Raw genomic sequence first — 18,191 nt, 5'->3', positions numbered from 1 at the left:
GACAAATAATATGCCCAATAGATTATAGCACTGATTGGCGTGGGGAAGGTGGTGGCCTTTCTAAATCTAGGTCAATTCACTTTTATTATTGATAATGTGTATTTGATTCTATTTATATGTTATTTACACTATTGTTCTAATAGTAGACTATAATAAGCAATTATTACTTTATTATATTAATGACTATACCTGTATTTCTTATGCATTACGGAAGTCCCACGATAACTGGAAGTAATTTGTTTTTTGAAAAATTTATGGCTGAATGGTTATAAAAAACATGCTTATTTGTTAAATAGGATAAATATACATAAAAATTTATTAAATTCAAGCTATAAATAGATAAGAATAATGATTTATAATTGTTTGTTTACATTTGTAGCTGACAATATAGCTCCGAGTTGGTATAACTTTTTCCAAAAAAGTTCCCAGCCCACAAACCCATGTTGATGCTTATTGGTTAAAGGATAGTCATTTAGCTATAATATACCAATTAGAGCCCAACAGGCATGCTAACTAGGATTTTACTGTCAAATGAACAAAAGAAGGGTCTCCCATAGACTTAACATGGAAAGGATAAGTTTTCTGTTTAAATTTAAAAATATGGGGTGGTAGCAAATATCTTATTCATTGAAATAGACTTAGTCTATGTAGATAAAAGCCAATCAGTGCTTAAATTGCCACCAACTAGTTAATTACGAAAAAAAATTGACACTTACTCCAATTGGAGTACTGCGCAACAGTTTAACGAAAACTGGTTACTCCAATGGGATACTCCGCAACTGACAGGTTAAATTAGGGATGAGTAAATTTTTGAACTATCCACAAATACTTGAATATTTTGTAGATCTCAAATGTTACATTAATAAAAAATAAATTTAAAGACTGAATATATCCATATCATGCCATATATGCAGTCACAGTGGATCCAGAAGGACCTACAGGGAGCAGGCACCTGTGAATTCTTCAATTGTATATTGGATGGTTATGTTGGACTATGCAATATACCAGTAATTTCCAAACTTTTTTTAGCCACTGCCCCCTTGGTTCCATAAAATTATACCAACACCTCCTAACTCATTTTCCATTGTGTGAGAAAATCATGGAAATATTCTTAGAAAAAGTTTCTATGAACCTTGCACTTTGTGTCCTTAATATACATTGTTCTATACATCTGGAAACCATTAAATCGGTGCTTCTTCATACCGTTTTAATAGAGGAAAGGAAAAGTTTGTCGTTGACACTAACCCTTGCCTATTGTCACCATTTGGTCAGTATCCTGTCTCCAGCACCTCCTCCTGCCACCCACTTGCTTCTTGATATCCACCAATCTTAAAATAAATGTTTACCAGACTTCTAATGACGATTTTACATGTTATTAGCATTTATGATTTTTTATGAAACCCATCCCTACCCTCAAATTTAAGCTTTTTGCTATTTTATAATAATCAAAATATAAAAAGTTATCAGGAAAATATTGAATGTGTAACAGAGTTTTAAATCATTTTTATCTGTCTAAGACATGTAAGTAAATATACAAATCATATTGTAAAAATCTTTATTGATAATTACAACAATGTCGGGTCTTATAATCATGCCATTGTCTTTTAATAGCACTGAAGAGGGGCTGTAAAGTCACAACAGCTCGATATGATGTATAATCTGTGTAAAAATATGTTACAATAAACTCTTGAGTCATCTAACTGGAGTTCTGTGAGAAAATCAACCGGTATGGATTAAAGTGATTTTACACACAAAAAGTTTTTTAATAAAATATTATAACAGATGGCACCACACACAGTTTTAAATGTTGCCAAGAGAGTTAAGCAACTCATTGCTGGATTTTCTTTCTAATGACACCATTTTCTTTGTGTACTGTCCAATCAGCTAGAAACTAGACAGTCAGTCTCCAATTCTCCAATCAGCTGCTTATTTGTGGGCCAAGCAAGTAATTTTTGGTCACTGGAAATAATTTCTTGTGTGCGCATCAGGTATCAATTATTGTCAGTTATATGGAAAAGAGAGATGCTGTTTATGTCTTGAGCAACTCCTTTCTCACAAGTCTACACAGCTGTTTTTATATTAATTTTTAATTATTACAGAGAATTGTTTATGATATCTAGCTTCCCATATGCATCTGTTTGTTTTTGAATAAACAAAAAAATTTTTAACTTATTATATTTGATGACTATTTTATTTAATTATTTTTTAATTGCTTTACAAAACAGTTTATTGTCTTTGTTATTGAGATCTAGTAAATCTACAAAGTAAGTTATGGAAGTATGATACTGATGATATGATTAATATTCATTAAATATTCATTAAAAATATCTTTAAAGAATTTTTACTGCATATTAATCACAATAGAAAATCTTTATAAATGAACATATCATTTTATTTTTAGATTACAGTTAATAGCAGCAACACAAACAAATGAAAATGCCAATTACTTTTGAAAGAAACTCTATATATTTGAATGTCAGCTTATATATTTTATTATATTAATCTGCAAAGAAGAAATTTAATTCTGTTTTATTAAAAATTAATTTTTGCTAAACAAGAATTACAGAAAATTTTTAAGTATATGCAAACATACATATAAATAAATTTTATATTTTAAAATATTATGTTTATGAAATATTAACAATATATTTTGATTATGATTTTATCTAGATATTGATATTGGTGCCATCAAAGCTAGTCTGGAGCCAAAAATTTTTGGTTTACAAGAAGTGAATGATGATGAAACTAAAATGTCAACACTAACTGTTCCACCATCTCAGCCTCCATCAGGTCCTACTCTAACATCTTTGCAACCAGCATTTCAACCTTCTTCAACACCTGATCATTGGGATCACAGATTCATGGTAGTATACTGTAAAATTAAATAATTTAATTTGTTGCTAAGGCTATTTATATTAATGTATTTATTAATATGAATGTATTATTTCTTTTTATGTATATAAAAGAAATGTTAATACTTAATTATCTAAACAGAAGCTTAGTGATTGCCTGTATCACTACATTACTACTTTTATAAGTGTGAGATCCATGAGTTTTGGGGTTATTGTAACCCATTTCTATGAAAATTTTTATGTAAACATTTGTTACGATCGTTAGGAAAAAACCCTCACATCAAATCAGATTGAATGACAACTCAACTAGCAACAAATGGATGGGAAAGTTAAGAGGCCATTGTGAAACAATAACATCCAATGGTGAAAGAAGGGAAAGACAACACCATGACGTCGGTGCAAGTCATCGTCAAGCTCGCACACCTGCAAAAGTAACCTTCACTTTCAAAACAATGGAAGGTCACATGACTAAGTTCTCATGCAAATTGTATAAAAGGTGGAGACACCAGAAGTTAGGTGCACTTTGTCCTGAGGAAGTTATAATTTTGATTGTGGCCATCCTGGTCTCCTGGACCTCCATTGAACAGACCCAATCCAGTCCCAGGAGAAGACCCTCATCAGCTTTAAGATGATCAAGATGACATTCATCAGCTTTAAAGCTTCCATACAAATGAACAAGCGTTACATCAGCTAAAACTTAGAGGTATAGTTAGATATTTGTGAACTCTCTCATGTTAGTCACAGAATTAGGCACGTGGCATAGGAACTAGATTAGTCGCCGTTCTTTTTGTAAAAATTTGTAGTTTAACCACATTTAACCTTTCATTGTATGATCCATATGTATCCTTTTGATTTAGATGTATAATAAACTTTAGTTTTGTTAAATTTTATGCCTGCGAACCTGTCTTATTCGAACGGTAGGACATCTCTCGACTTACCATCGCACCTCCCCCACTCTATAACTTGCCCTCCTATCAGTTTTAAAGCCATCCAATGACAATGTGGGCAGTTTCTACCAGACTGTGCCAATTAAGTGGCATTTGGGGAACAGCCCCTGTGCCCTCAGCTTCTCACATAAGCTATTCTATTACATAGTCCATAAAAAAGTAGCCCAGAAGAAATAAAAGCAATCAATACCTTATGAATGTCTTACAATAGTATTTTACTTGTACATTTCTATAGCATATGCTGGAAATAGCACTAGTAACTTTACATAGATATTTGTAATGTAGCATGTAGAAGAACACATAACTGAGTTCATCAATGAAAATGTTAATGATCTTATGGAGAAATAGTGTCCTTCAGCTATTCCTGCATTTTTGAAATGTTGTTGTACATCTTTTCTTTTAAATTTCACTTGCTACTCTCTGGGAACTAATCGCTTGACATAAGCTTTCAAACTACAGAAGCTGAGTTTGAGGCTATTTTTATTTGGGTTATCTTTTACTTTCCATACAGTCTGTTTTATTCTCTCAAATAATTTGCTTTGAAGAAAATTATTTGAGAGAATGAGATTGTAAGAAAATTTCTATATTTTTTACTTCATTTATATCAGTATACTTATGCAAAGTGATCAGATTCTATAAAATCTAAGATCCTTACATAATTATTATTTCCATTAAAAAGCATTGTACTGTATTTGAAAGTAAAATAATTATGATTACTCTTTGAGTTAACTAGGCATTTTTTCTGTCTACTATGTCTATTATATATGATATATAATGTATGATTTATATGCCTTTGTGTCCTTAATTTATTAATTTGAACTTTTAATTTGTCATGTATGAGTTTAAGTTCTATAGTTTTGAATCAGTTTTAAAAAATTGATATGAAAATTAATCAGAATTGTATATTAGTTCAAAGATATGTATGAAATGCTGTTTGTTTTTATTTGCAATATAAATAGTAGCATACTTTTATGTAAATATTGTTATGAGGTTAGCTCTGATTAAAATTACTGAAATTATATTGTTATGTTGTATTTATATATATCACTATTGTACTGTATGTGTATTTATATATATCAATAAGTTATATGTAATAATAAAATTTTTAGAAATATTTACTCTATATTGTATTTAATTAAAATTAACCAACTTTTCCCTATATACAATTTAATTTCATTAACAAAAAAACAGTAGGAAAGTTTTACTGTTGTAAGTTAGAAGTCCACAAGTAAAAGAATACGAGAGAATACTTTAATGGAATCTATATAAATAACTGTTACATAGCTATCAATTGTCTGTTTATCTCATTTATCCTCAGGAAAGCAAAAATCAACAAGAGCACATTGTTATAGGAACCTTACAGAATGATACATTTGAATACAGCCAAAATAAAATAAAACATAAACATAAAACCAAGGAAAAATTATTAAAAGTATATTTATAAATATACTGTTAATAATTTCTCCTTGGTTTTATTTTTATTTTATTTTGATTGTATTTGAATATATCTAAGCATTCCAAATCTATAAGATTTCCAATGAAACACATTCTTGTTTGTTTTGCTTTTTTAGAGGATGAGTGAGATAACTCAAAAGTACTTGAAAGCTGTATAACAGTTGTTTATATACACACCATCGAAGCATTTCTCTCTTAGTTTTATTTTTATTACTTAAGCTATTTTATAATTTAAAGAAATAGTTTAATCAGACTTACAAAGAAATTTTTTAAATCTAAAATTTTGAGATTTATATAATTATTAAATCAGTATTTGTCATTTAAAGGATTTACATTAAACTCTAAATTTTGTCTTACTTATATTAATATCTGTTGATTACCTGCAAACAATAAATAAATTGTACTCATATGTAGTTTTTTAATATGTTTGATTTTTTAATAAAATTGATTGGCATATAAAAATCCATATCCATATTATTTGTATATAATACAATTTATTATTTTATAAATATGTAATAAACACATTTATTCATTAATAATTTCTTAGTAATTGTATACGATAGAGAACCAACTAACGTTTCCACCGAGGCCGAAAACGTTAGTTGGTTCTTAGTAATTGTTTTTCTTGTTGATTTTATATTTTGTAGTTTGAAAGATTTTTTTAAATTAACCATTAATGAAAACTTTGTATTTGATTTGATATAATTTAAATTACTAGTTTTATTATTTAATGTAAATTAAATAATTTATTTTCAAAAATTGCTAATTTTAGGTGTGGAATAACATTGGAATTGTGAAGTGTTATAATACTGAAGAAGAAAATTCTATTGATGTTGAATTTCATGATACTAGCATACATCATGCAATTCATTTAATAAATTCATTGAATCATACTATGGCTTCTTTATCTACTGAAGGGTTATTACTTGCATGTTCTAAAGACAAAGAGAATGCTAGGTTAGTTTTATATTTAATTTAAATGTCTATTTGTGATTATATAAAAAATTATAAAATATTTTTTGTAAATCTAATAATATTTAAAATAAATACTTTAGTTTAATAAAAAAAAAAAAGATGCATTATTTCAATTAGGGATTAACTGATTAACTTCAAAAATTATGTACCCAGAACCTTTTAAGGTGTGATCACATATAAATATCAACAAACAAACCATTTTGAACCTCTTCTGGGCTCTGCTTCAGGTTCCAATCAGTTTCTGTATGGATGTTCGATATCCGTTAAATATCAGTTTGTTACGCATGTCATTTAACTTTTCAGTTCAATCGTAGGTTTGGACAGGTTTACATAAAACCATGTCGCACATGCATGACAAATCAGCCCGACCGTGTATAATGGGTGACTAGAGCATGTTGTGAATTAACTCTTGCAGGCCAATGACAAAACCATCACCTCTTTAAAATTTATGCACATGCTGGTGTTGGAGGATTTAAATATGTAGATAGCCTCCAACCATTTGAGATGTTCAATGGGAGGCAAATCATGGAGGAGATGTGCCTGGGTGAAGTCTGCTACTATATTCAGATTGGTTACATAAGTAGCGAGGGCTGTGGAAGTTCTCCCATGATGAATATCCGCCAGATGCTCTTGTATCCTGACGCCCAAAGATCGATTAGTGGAGCCTATATATATATCAGGTCCCTATTGCACCTGTTATCCCTTAAAGGGACACTATAGATTTCGGGGCGTCTGCTGGGGTTAGGAGGGTCCTTCCCATCACATAGGATGTTGAAAATAGTAGGACACCTCCTAAAAGTGAGACATAGCTTGCGTTTGCTGGCAACCTTGGTGTATAGAGACCTTAAGTACAGGTTGTAAGTGATGGAGATTCGTTGTATATCTTCAGGTTGGCTGTCCTCGGGTCAGTCTGGCTCGGGGTGGTCACACAGAATTTTTTAAAGTTATTAATTATTTTGTCTGTTAATGGTCCATTTTACACAAATTGTTAAAATAAATATTTAAATTATAACATTTTCAATTTATTAAATTTTTTAAAGATAAACAAATATTCTTTTGAAATGTGCTTAAAACTTTTTGGAAAAAACTTTGAAAGTTTATTTTTTATTGTTTCGGTATATTTTTGAACACAAAAATTACTTCAAATATTTTTCATTGCTTTAGCCAAATTGTTTGTATGAACTTTGATTCTTGGGATTCTAATAAAGAGTGGAGTTCAGAAATGCCTAAAGATGAAAATATTGAGGTAAGCAAAGATTAATCATAAATTATGAATCATATTTCATTACGTTAATTTAATTTTCAATAGATATTAACACTAATTGTTTTTATTAGTAAATTGTAAAAGCCTTACTGTCCTTAAATTCTAATATTGTTGTTAATTGTCTACTTGGACTTTACTTATTAATAGGACTTTATACTGGTGTTTAAAGATTGGCACAGTAATGAGAGTTAGTTCAGGAAAGAACAAAATTTTTTTATTATATCACCTGTAGTAATAATTTCTGTACACATATTATACGTGTTTCAGGCTAGCATGCCCCTCATCAGCAGTATTACTACCAAACACTAAAAAGTAACAGTAACAAAACAAATAAGTTACTGTATAACTTAAAATTTCTTAGCAATGAAATACAATTTTAAAACTTACTGTAAATACATATTCTAATCCCGAGTATAACTGGATATTTCTCGTTTTATAGTATTTTTGTCGATTTGGCACCCATAACTATTGCAGTGTTCTGAGACTGCAGAATTTGCACAATTACCCCTTATTGCACGTATGTGCTCTTTTATTCTTGTGCTTAATAAACAATAATTTGGGTCATATAATCCACCAATCTTGGAGCACCATATTTGATGATGATTATAAAAAAGCATAGTTAATAGTCTCCTTATCATAATGCTGTTGAATGGTAGAAAACGAAACCTTGATGTAAGTTTTTTAATGGAATTTTTTACATGATGATGTTCGATTTTAATAATTTACAGTCTTTATTTACTTTGTTTATTTAATTTTAATTATACAGTGAAATGTTTAATTGTAAAATTGTTTTTGAAGCTCCCGTCTGGGCTCTTCTTCAGGCTTTATAGTAATACGGGAAGCCATGCGTCAAGAATCAAATACAGTAGAGCATCGATTATCCGACTCAATTGGGGACTGGGGTTGGTCGGATAACTGAAAAGTATGAAAAAATACATTATTAGTATATTCCATGTAATTAGTGTATAGCTATTAACCTACTTAGCCATGAATTTTCATCGATGTTAAGCCTAACAAATTTTTTTTTTAATAATAATCGTCGCTATTGTATTGTTAAAAATTATTTCTTTATTTTGCATAAAATAAATACAGTACTGTACTGTATATTGAAAAATATAAAACAAAAATATATATATTTGGGTTACATATTTTACATAAAATAGGCCTATACATCAGAAAAAGAAGTCCAAAATTTTTTTTTGCTTCACAGCTGAGACTCGTTTTTTTTTTTTTTTGCCATTAAATCTTGCACACATTTTAAAAACAGCAATTGGATAGCATCATTAAATAACATTAAGCCTGGTTTAAATACTGGCCTCCCTTTCATGATCGAGTCAGTGTTGCCAGCTTAAACATGCAAAAATTTAACAAAAATAAAGTAGCCAAGACATAGCCAAGTATTGTAGCGCCACATCATTAGCGGACATGAATTTGCTGACTGGAACACTGTCGGTTAACCGATGTGATGGTTGATCCGGGGTCAGATAATCAATGCTCTACTGTAGTTTCCTTTTAAAAAATGGTCATTCAAATCCTGCACGTGGAAACCTTTCAATATATTTAAATGAAATGAGTGATGATTTGTAAAGAGCATGCGCAACTTAACGATGTTGATGGTAATATTTAAAAAACTTATCCTCTAGCAGGATCTGCCACACTGTTGAAAGTACCACCTCTTCTTTAAAATTGATGCATGTGGTGCTACATCCTGCTCTGAATACTTCTAGCTTCTAAGAATTTGAGATGTTTGGGGTGGTTGGTAGTGAGGATAATGTGGGCTGCGTTAAGTCAGGTAATGCTAGTTCAGACTGTTGGGAAATGGTAACAGATACCCAGAAGCACCGCCTGAGTTGGTACGAGCACCTAGCAAGTATGCTGGCTCGCATTACAATGCTCACAAGGCCCAAGGAGTTTGTCATTGGAAACACGGCACTCATGAAAAAAGGGTACTCAGATAACCAGTTTGTTGGCAGGTGGGAAGGACCCACCATAGTGGAAAATCGAGAACAAGCGGGGAGTTACCAGGTAAGCTGTGTTCAAAAAAAAAATTGGAACACAGCTATGTTCGAAAGCTAAAACTTTTCAAAGGATAGAACTGTTTTTTTCTGTTTAGTGCATTCTTTCCTGACAAGGGCCTCTGAAAGACAGCCAAAAACGTTTGAACATTAAAGTTTTTTCGTTCATTATATGCTGGAATTCACATTTAGGTGTTAAGTTGTTTGTTTAGTATACAGTTCCAGTTTGTGTGTCAGTTTTTTATTTATTATAAACTATTTTTGTAATGACTGACTTAAAAGATAAACTTTCTGTTGGATATGGTTTTTCAGCTGATCTTTTATTTTATGTTATTGTGACGACGGGGGGGTCCGAAAGAGTCGCAACCCCACTCGATTGTCACCAATATGTGAAACGGGGAGGTAAGAGGATGTCGTATCTCCCGTTTCCGGTTCACTTGTCAAGGATGGCTGTTCGTTTCTGATCGTTACGCGTTACGCGAGTGGATAGGAGGAGAGACGGATGGGGTCGACGATAAGGCGAAGCGATATTCGAGACACAGAGGAGACCATTTAACAATAACAACAAAATTTATTAATATATAACAATGGACACAACTACAAAATCTCTAACTAACGTCCCTAATGCGCGTAGGGGTCGAGAGAGAGCTTACATTTGCGGTTCATACCGCATTATTCGTTTCATATAGAGTTAGAACTTGGTTATCCTGGATGTGGAGAGTAGTATTCAAATTAGCACAGTTTTATATATGTTCGCGACTGAGCGCGGAGACATTCGGACAATAGGTCCGAGTAGACGACGACGAGCGACGGCGTTTTGTCCGGCAGATGATGAGAGACTCCCCTCGAGGGGGTGGAAGAAGTGGCTTTATAGTTTTCGCCTGGGAAATCGGTCACGTGATCGTAAGCGGATGACGATTTGTGTCATAGGTGTTCCCGGGACTAAAACATATGACGAGTTCTAACGGTAACTATAAACTAATGTTGCAAGACTATCCAGGTTACAAGCTAAAGACAAAGGATTGTTGATGGTTATTTGGCCGGGACGCATAGTTTCTCGTCCAGGGCCGTTTTTCGACAGGATGTTTATACTAGGGGAAAATTCCTAAGACGAATTATTATAAGAAAGGTGGATCTGATAAAATTCAGATCTCACATTATCATTATTGTGCAAATATTATTTATCATATAAGGTACTAAATATATAAATTACAGATAAAAATTAATAATATAATTATTTTTAGTATTGCTGTAATGCTTTATAACTTTTATAGATATTACTATTTTTAAAATATTAAACTTTTATATAAATTAATTATATTTGTAAAATTATTTTATTTTGAGTTGTTCAAAAAACAGGTTCAATAATGAACTTTATATAAGATTGATGTTTGAATATTTATATGTAAGAACTTAAAGAAGTTTGTGAAAATTGAAGATGGTTTGATTATGCTCATTTTTTCAGTAAAGTTTATTTATTGCATATACAGAAGGAAATGTCACAAGACAATTGATGTTTTTCCCAAAAATAATGCCTGTAACAAAAAATTAAAATACAAATAAAAAAGGGTAACAATCAATATATATATATTATAATAAATAAAAACAAATGATTATATATTATAAAGTAACTGTTTACAAATGTGTTTAAAATGTAGAAAATCTTCAGGTAGAGATCGTTCCACACAGCTTATATACTGTAAAATTATTGTATATTATTTAAATATTTATAGGCTATTGCAATTGGTTCTGGTTGGTTAGCTGTTGCAACAGATATGCGATTAATTCGAATTTTTTCTATTGGAGGAATTCAATTAGAAATATTCAATATACCTGGTCCTGTTGTATGTATTACTGCTTATGAGAAAACTTTATCCATAATATATCATCAAGGATATGGTAAGAAAATAATTGTTTAAATATCTAAATCTAGAAAATCATTTTTTTAAAGTTAAATGTTTACATATTGACAATATTTTTAAGGTGTACCAGGAGATCAAAATCTAATGATGATAATATTTAAAGTCAATGATAAGAAACAACCATTTCTAAATCCTATTCCAGTACCATTAAGTCCAAAATCTACTTTATTTTGGTCAGGGTAAGCAATATAAGATTTTTTTAAACTAATTATTTTCATTACATGTCTTAGGTATCATTTTTATTAAATATTTTATTTTTAAACTAATTTTTAAATTATAAACATTCAGTCTAATAATCTAAATTTTAATTAATGCCAAACTGCTGGATTATCAGGCTATATTAAGGATAAATTCAATAATTAAAATTAGCTTTAATAAATAATTTGCAATGCCTTACCATCCTTATTTGTAAATTTTATCTTTTACTGTCTACTTGGACAATGATTATTAGTAGGACGTTAATTTGATACAAAACTGACAGTTAGATCAGAAAACAAAACTTTTATTAAATTCACCTGCAGTAGTAATTTTTCCTGTACACATATACAGTACATATACGTGTTTTGGGTTGACACACCCTCATCAGCAGTATTACCAAATGCAGCTAAAACAATTAATGCTCGGAAAAGATCCTAGAAAACGAATACAAAATGAATTAAACAAGGAGTTAGGAGCCTTAAAAAAGCAAAATTTGATAACAAGAAGATTTCAATAGGATAAAAAGCGAAAGCAACCGTATATCTAAATTTAATATTAGAGTAAAAACACATAAAAATCCAGCCAGTTAAGTATAGACCGTTAATTGATGTTAAAATTATGTATACTATAATTTAGAAAAATTTCTAAAGGATAAGCTTAATATGTTAGAAACTTCCAATTATAGCTTAAAAAATGTTGATATATTATTAAATAGACTAAATAATGGAAATATTGTTATAAATAAATATATAAAATTGTTATCTTTAGATATAAAAAATAATATTAAGAAATCTTTGCAGAAAATTAACACACCAGATTGGATTATTAAATTGTGTTTGTTAGTAATGGAAAATAATCATTTCAAGTATGGTGAAAACTTTTACAGTCAAACTGAAGGGGTACCAATGGGAACATGCATAGGTCCATGATCTGTCGAAATTTGTATGATTGATATTGATAAAAACATTAAAAAGATGAATGGAATAGAATTTTATAATAGGTATGTAGACGATTATCTTATTTGACAGTAGAAAAACTAGCGAAGATTTAATTCTAAAACAAGCTAATTTAATAGAAACTACTATACAATTTGAAATAGAAAAAGAATTAAATAACAGTTTAAATTACTTAGATATAACCATTAATCATCTTCTTCTTCTTCTTCCTCAGCTTTTTTCACTCTATGTAGGGTCGCTGTTTCTGATGAGTCGTCTCCACTGCTCCCTGTCTTGGGCTACCTCCACATTCAGATGCCTTTCTCTCAAGTCCTCCGCCACAAGATCCATCCACCGTTTCCGCGGCCGTCCCCGCCTCCTCCTCCCCCTCACTGTCATCTGCATAACCCTTCTTCCCACATACTCTTCTTCCCTTCATACCACATGACCAAACCACTTCAACCTTGCTTCCTGTATCTTTGCTTGTATGTTCGCAACTTTCACAGTCCCCCTCACACATTCATTTCGAATGTGATCCCTTCTCGTAACCCCACACATCCAACGGAGCATCCTCATCTCCGCCACCTCCATCCTTTTGACATGGGTTTTCCTTAAGCTCACAGTCTCAATAGCATACAGCATAGCTGGTCTCACCACCGTCCAATAAACTTTCCCTTTCAACCTAAGCGGCACCCTCTTATCACACAACACACCTGACATATCCCTCCAATTCCTCCAACCAGCCTGAATCCTACCCGTCACCTCCTTATCCACACCTCCATCCTCCGCCATAGTTGACCCCAGGTACTTAAAGGTATTGACTCTGCGAAATACGTCTCCCCTCAACTCCAGATCACTCTCCCGGGCACCATCCACCTCCCCACTACACATATACACTGTTTTACTCCTGCTCACCCTCATGCCCCTCCCTTCCAACACACCCAACCACCTTTCCAATTTAACCCTCAGCTCCTCTTTAGTCTCGGCGCACAGAACGATATCATCTGTATACAACATGGTCCAAGGCGCCTCTTCTCTGACCTCGTCCGTGATCACCTCCATCAGCATGTTAAACAAGATATAACCAGTTAGATATAACCATTAATAGAACTGATAATAATTTAGAATATCAAAAATTTATAAAACCTATGCAAATACCAAGGGTACTCAATTATAAATCTAATGTTCCTCAAGCTATGAAATTTAATATTTTCAAAATGTATATAGACAAAATTAAAAATAGAACAAGTAAATTAAAAAATCAGGAAATAGAAATAGAACAAGTTATTAAAATGTTTTTACTTAGTGGTTATACCAAAAAAATATTAGAAAAATGGTTAAGCTGGATAAACGGTAACAGAAAAAGAATTAAAACTTTTGATAAAGAGAAAAAATGTGTTAAAGGGAAAAGTTAATTTAATACCGGAAAAAAATAATTTATTTAAATGTTATTTATACCATAGGTCAGATACAAAAATTGATTTAATGGAAGAAAAAGAATTAATTTATTCATTTAATTGTGATTGTAATCTGGCAAAAACTTATATTGGTGAAACAAAAAGAAAGTTGGGTACTAGAATAAAAGAGCACATAAGAGCAATCAGAGGAAATTATGCAAATTCTGCTGTTGCAGAACATTGTAATAACCACGGGTGCCAAATTGACTTAAAACTGTAAAAATTAAAAAGAAATAATCCAATTATTATAAGAGGCAATTATACAAACATATACATATAAAAAAAGAAAGAAATAGAATAAATAATAACCTAGGTCGTATAATCCACCAATCATGGGACAACATACTTGATGACATGTATAAACAGCAAAAGATATAAATAAATGTAAAACTTGGTATCATTGATGATGTAAAGTTCATGAAGAAAGCTACTATGATATAAGTTGGTGTTTATCAGTTTTAATTGTAATCAGTTGGTTTTATATAGAGGAATGAACCTAAGTAATTTGGCAAATGTTAGATTTATAAAAATATCTCTTATGTACTAGCAATTAGGATACATACTGTAAGTTTTTAAAATTTGATTTTATAGTCAGGTTTTATTGTATACACATTGTCTTATCTGTTTATTGTTTATTTAATTGTTTTAGCTGTATTTGGTAATACTGCTGATGAGGGGTGTGTCAACCCGAAACACGTATATGTATATGTGTACAGGAAAAATTACTACTGCAGATGAATTTATAAAAGTTTTGTTTTTTGATCTAACTGTCAGTTTTGTATCAAATATTAAACACCAGTTAACGTCCTACTAATAATCATTGTCCAAGTAGACAGTAAAAAATAAAATAGCTTTAATAAAACTCAATAATCTGACTGTTCATTTGGCTTTAATTTTTGAATTAGTGTTGAATATTTTTAGTTTATTGTAAATCTATACATTTGAGAACAAATAAATTGAATATATATTTACATAATTTAATTGTAATATATAAAAGTAATTATCACTTAGATCTATTTGTATATGACATACAAATATATAATAATAAAAGCACACAAATGCAAACTTCTATACACCCAGAAACCATATTAGAAATACATATTTTAGATAATTATAGAAAACAACACACACAATATACTATAACCATGTCATAACCACAGACAAAACAATCTATCACAACAGGTTAGACATCACTTTCATTGACAACAAAACATAATCATATACATCATAGACACAGTTGTGTCAAATATCCACAACATAAAAAATACATACACTGAAAAAATTAGTAAAGAAACTCAGAATTTACTAATGAAATAGAGTCTGCGGAGAATGAAGTATCCGGAAAATTGGAAAATCATTGCTAAAAATGAAGATACAAAAGAAATTATTTAAAGATAATACAAAAATTTATCAAAATAGTATTTCCCAATGTTAACTATGACCTAGGACCAATATTCAATCAGTTTTCAAATGCCTAGCTCAAAGAAAGATAGCTTCTTGGAAGCAAAGAAATTGGCCACTTCCTTTTTTGCAGCTTCTGGTCCAGTCAGCATGTGACCATCAAGATGATTTTGCAAATACCAAAACAGATAAAAATCTGATGGAGCAAGTGATCTGGCAGATGTAATGGATGATGAATTTTCAGCCAAACTGATGCAGGTGCAGATTGACTTCCTGCTAGTATGGTTTAAATGGTAAAAATCTGACATCCTGATATTCAAAATTCCTACACCATTAATATTCTGACAGATTAAAATTAAAAATGGGTGCAAATGTTCACTTAGATTTCATTAAAGTACATGATTACCAAGTTAAAGGTTTTATTTGGTATTATGAATACTTAAACAGTTAGTTGTGGCTAAAATGGACAGTATATTGTTAATTATATGAAATTCAGCCACTGACATTACTTAAATTATTTCTGAGATTATTTATTTAACCTAATCTTAAATTAAATAAATAATTAAATATAATTCGTTCAATTTAAGTATTAAAAGTTAATTCTGAGATTCTGTCAATAGATTTACAGATGAAGGAACTGTCTGTACTGTTGATTCATCAGGCATTATTAGATTACTAAATTTTGAATTTGGTAACAAATGGTTGCCTGTGGCAAATACAAAAAGTCATGTAAGTAATCCATTAACTTATATTTTAATATAACTGCTGACAAATTTATAACTGTAAAAAATGAAAAACAATCAATTTATAGAAATTTATAGACATAATTAACTTTAATTGAAATAACTTAAATCATTTATAAATGTTAGTTATTTATCAGTAATATTTATAATTGATTTAAAAGTTGTGAATAGCATTAACTCTCAATAGACTTTGAAAAAAAACTTAGTTTGTCTTGGGATAATTTTGACCAAGATCAATATTGTTACTCAAATAAAGCTCTGATTATTTAAAGAGAGTAAATGCCAGTAATTTGAGATGTGCTTCGTATCTGTTAAATTCGTATAATCTACACACTTCACATACTACAGTAACTATATAGACTTGTGCAAGGTATTCCAACCAGAGTTTCCTAAAATTGCTATTCCATTATATTTTTAAAAATTTCATTATTTTCAATTGTCATAAAATATATTTAGAGATTATAAAATATATTAATTAGTGTTGTACTTAATAATATTTTTCATTAGTATCAAGAAATAAATATGTAATATCAAATTATGTTTTTATAAAACACTAATACAGTGGAAACTCATTAAAAAAATTTAAGGAACCCATTAAAACAGTTTGTTATAAAGTATTTTTGTTAAAATATTTTAACAGAATTTTTATTTTAAAATTGTAGAAGAGAGCTGAAAAGGCTGAAGAGCATAATGGCAATGAAATAGAAATGGGAATGATGACAATAAAAGTGGAGGAGTTTCAATGACTTTCCAAAATTTTGAATGCAGATTGCTAATTTTTTGTATGCAAATAAAATTAACAATAAATGGTCATAACTTATATTCAGATCCTAATTCTTTTCAAAAAAGTAAGGATTCCAAAATTGAGAATTGACTTATATTTGGACCAACATGGTACATCTTCTTTGCCCAATCTTCTGTTTAGTAAATAATTTTTTCTTATGTACTCAATAGCTTTGGTCAGTGATAGAGTTTCAGAATCATTAATGTCATTTTCTTCTTCACCATCTTCATGTGCATGACATTGTGTAATTGTCATTTTTTTTCATTGACATACAAATGTCCATTTTCTTGTAAAAATATCATCTATCTTATACACAAATACATTACACGAACTGAGATATGATTATTCTTTTGTTGTAAAGAGCTTTGACTGTAATGATATAACCTTATATCTGAATTTTAACAAAAAATTTATCGTGATCATGTATTAATTCTATTTAAATTAATTTTCTAAAGAAACAAAACACAGAAATAAGCAAATATTAAATAGTTCAATATAATAAAAATAATTGAATTTTGAATTTCAGACAAAAGGAAAATCTGATCATTATTTTGTTATTGGAATAAGTGAAATTCAGCAAAAAATTAGGTAAGGAAGATTTGAAGAAGTAATGACTTTTTGTTAACATATAAAAATATTTTTATGAAGTTTAACTGTTAAAGTTAAGTACTGTTTCTGTCTATATAATGATCATTTTGTAAAAACTTTAAACTAACAGGATTTTTGATGAGAAAATATTCACATAATAGATGGTCATAAGTGATTTATGAATGTGATTCAACTGTGCTTGTAATACATCTATGTTTATAAATAATAGATTTCTGAATGTTAGCTTATATATTTTATTTTTGGTTCAGATTTTTAAAAAATGTATCTTATTTATCTTTACTTGTTTATTACTAACCTATTTTGAATTGATTTATTGTATCTTATAATTACAATTTTATAAAATTGTTGAAATGAGATAGATGTAGAATTTATTCTCAGAAAAGACCATTCGAAACAATTTAAGTCTATGTTTGAGAGATATTAACTGTTTCTCACTTTAAAAAAAAAAATAATTTAATATTGTGTCTGGTTTATCTTACTGATTAACAACTTATGGATAAGCAATGTTTTATTTTGTTCATTTACAAACTTTATAGAATTGAAAGAAGAAACTTTGTTGAAAATGTTTATATAACATTAAAATTTTCTGACTTTATAATAAAAGTAATTTGTAGGTTTATTTTGATTTAAAAAT

At 29.9% G+C, this 18,191-nt stretch overlaps 1 protein-coding gene across 1 annotated transcript in view; it reads left to right on the top strand.

Annotated features, from left to right (window-relative positions):
* Positions 1–18,191, top strand: part of Ctf4 (Chromosome transmission fidelity 4) — a 74,034-nt gene that overhangs the window by 40,645 nt on the left and 15,198 nt on the right. The window contains exons 12-18 of the mRNA XM_067276872.1: positions 2,671–2,864; positions 6,027–6,211; positions 7,394–7,475; positions 11,242–11,407; positions 11,492–11,609; positions 16,042–16,150; positions 17,475–17,536. Coding sequence (XP_067132973.1) covers positions 2,671–2,864; positions 6,027–6,211; positions 7,394–7,475; positions 11,242–11,407; positions 11,492–11,609; positions 16,042–16,150; positions 17,475–17,536 — 916 coding nt within the window. The remainder of the gene's footprint in view (positions 1–2,670; positions 2,865–6,026; positions 6,212–7,393; positions 7,476–11,241; positions 11,408–11,491; positions 11,610–16,041; positions 16,151–17,474; positions 17,537–18,191) is intronic.

This window comes from Centruroides vittatus, unplaced genomic scaffold, assembly GCF_030686945.1.
Source record: "Centruroides vittatus isolate TY-2023 unplaced genomic scaffold, ASM3068694v2 contig_717, whole genome shotgun sequence".
Taxonomy (NCBI): Eukaryota; Metazoa; Arthropoda; class Arachnida; order Scorpiones; family Buthidae; genus Centruroides; species Centruroides vittatus.
The sequence above is the reverse complement of the archived record's forward strand: the minus strand, read 5'-3'. Positions and strand labels throughout refer to the sequence as shown.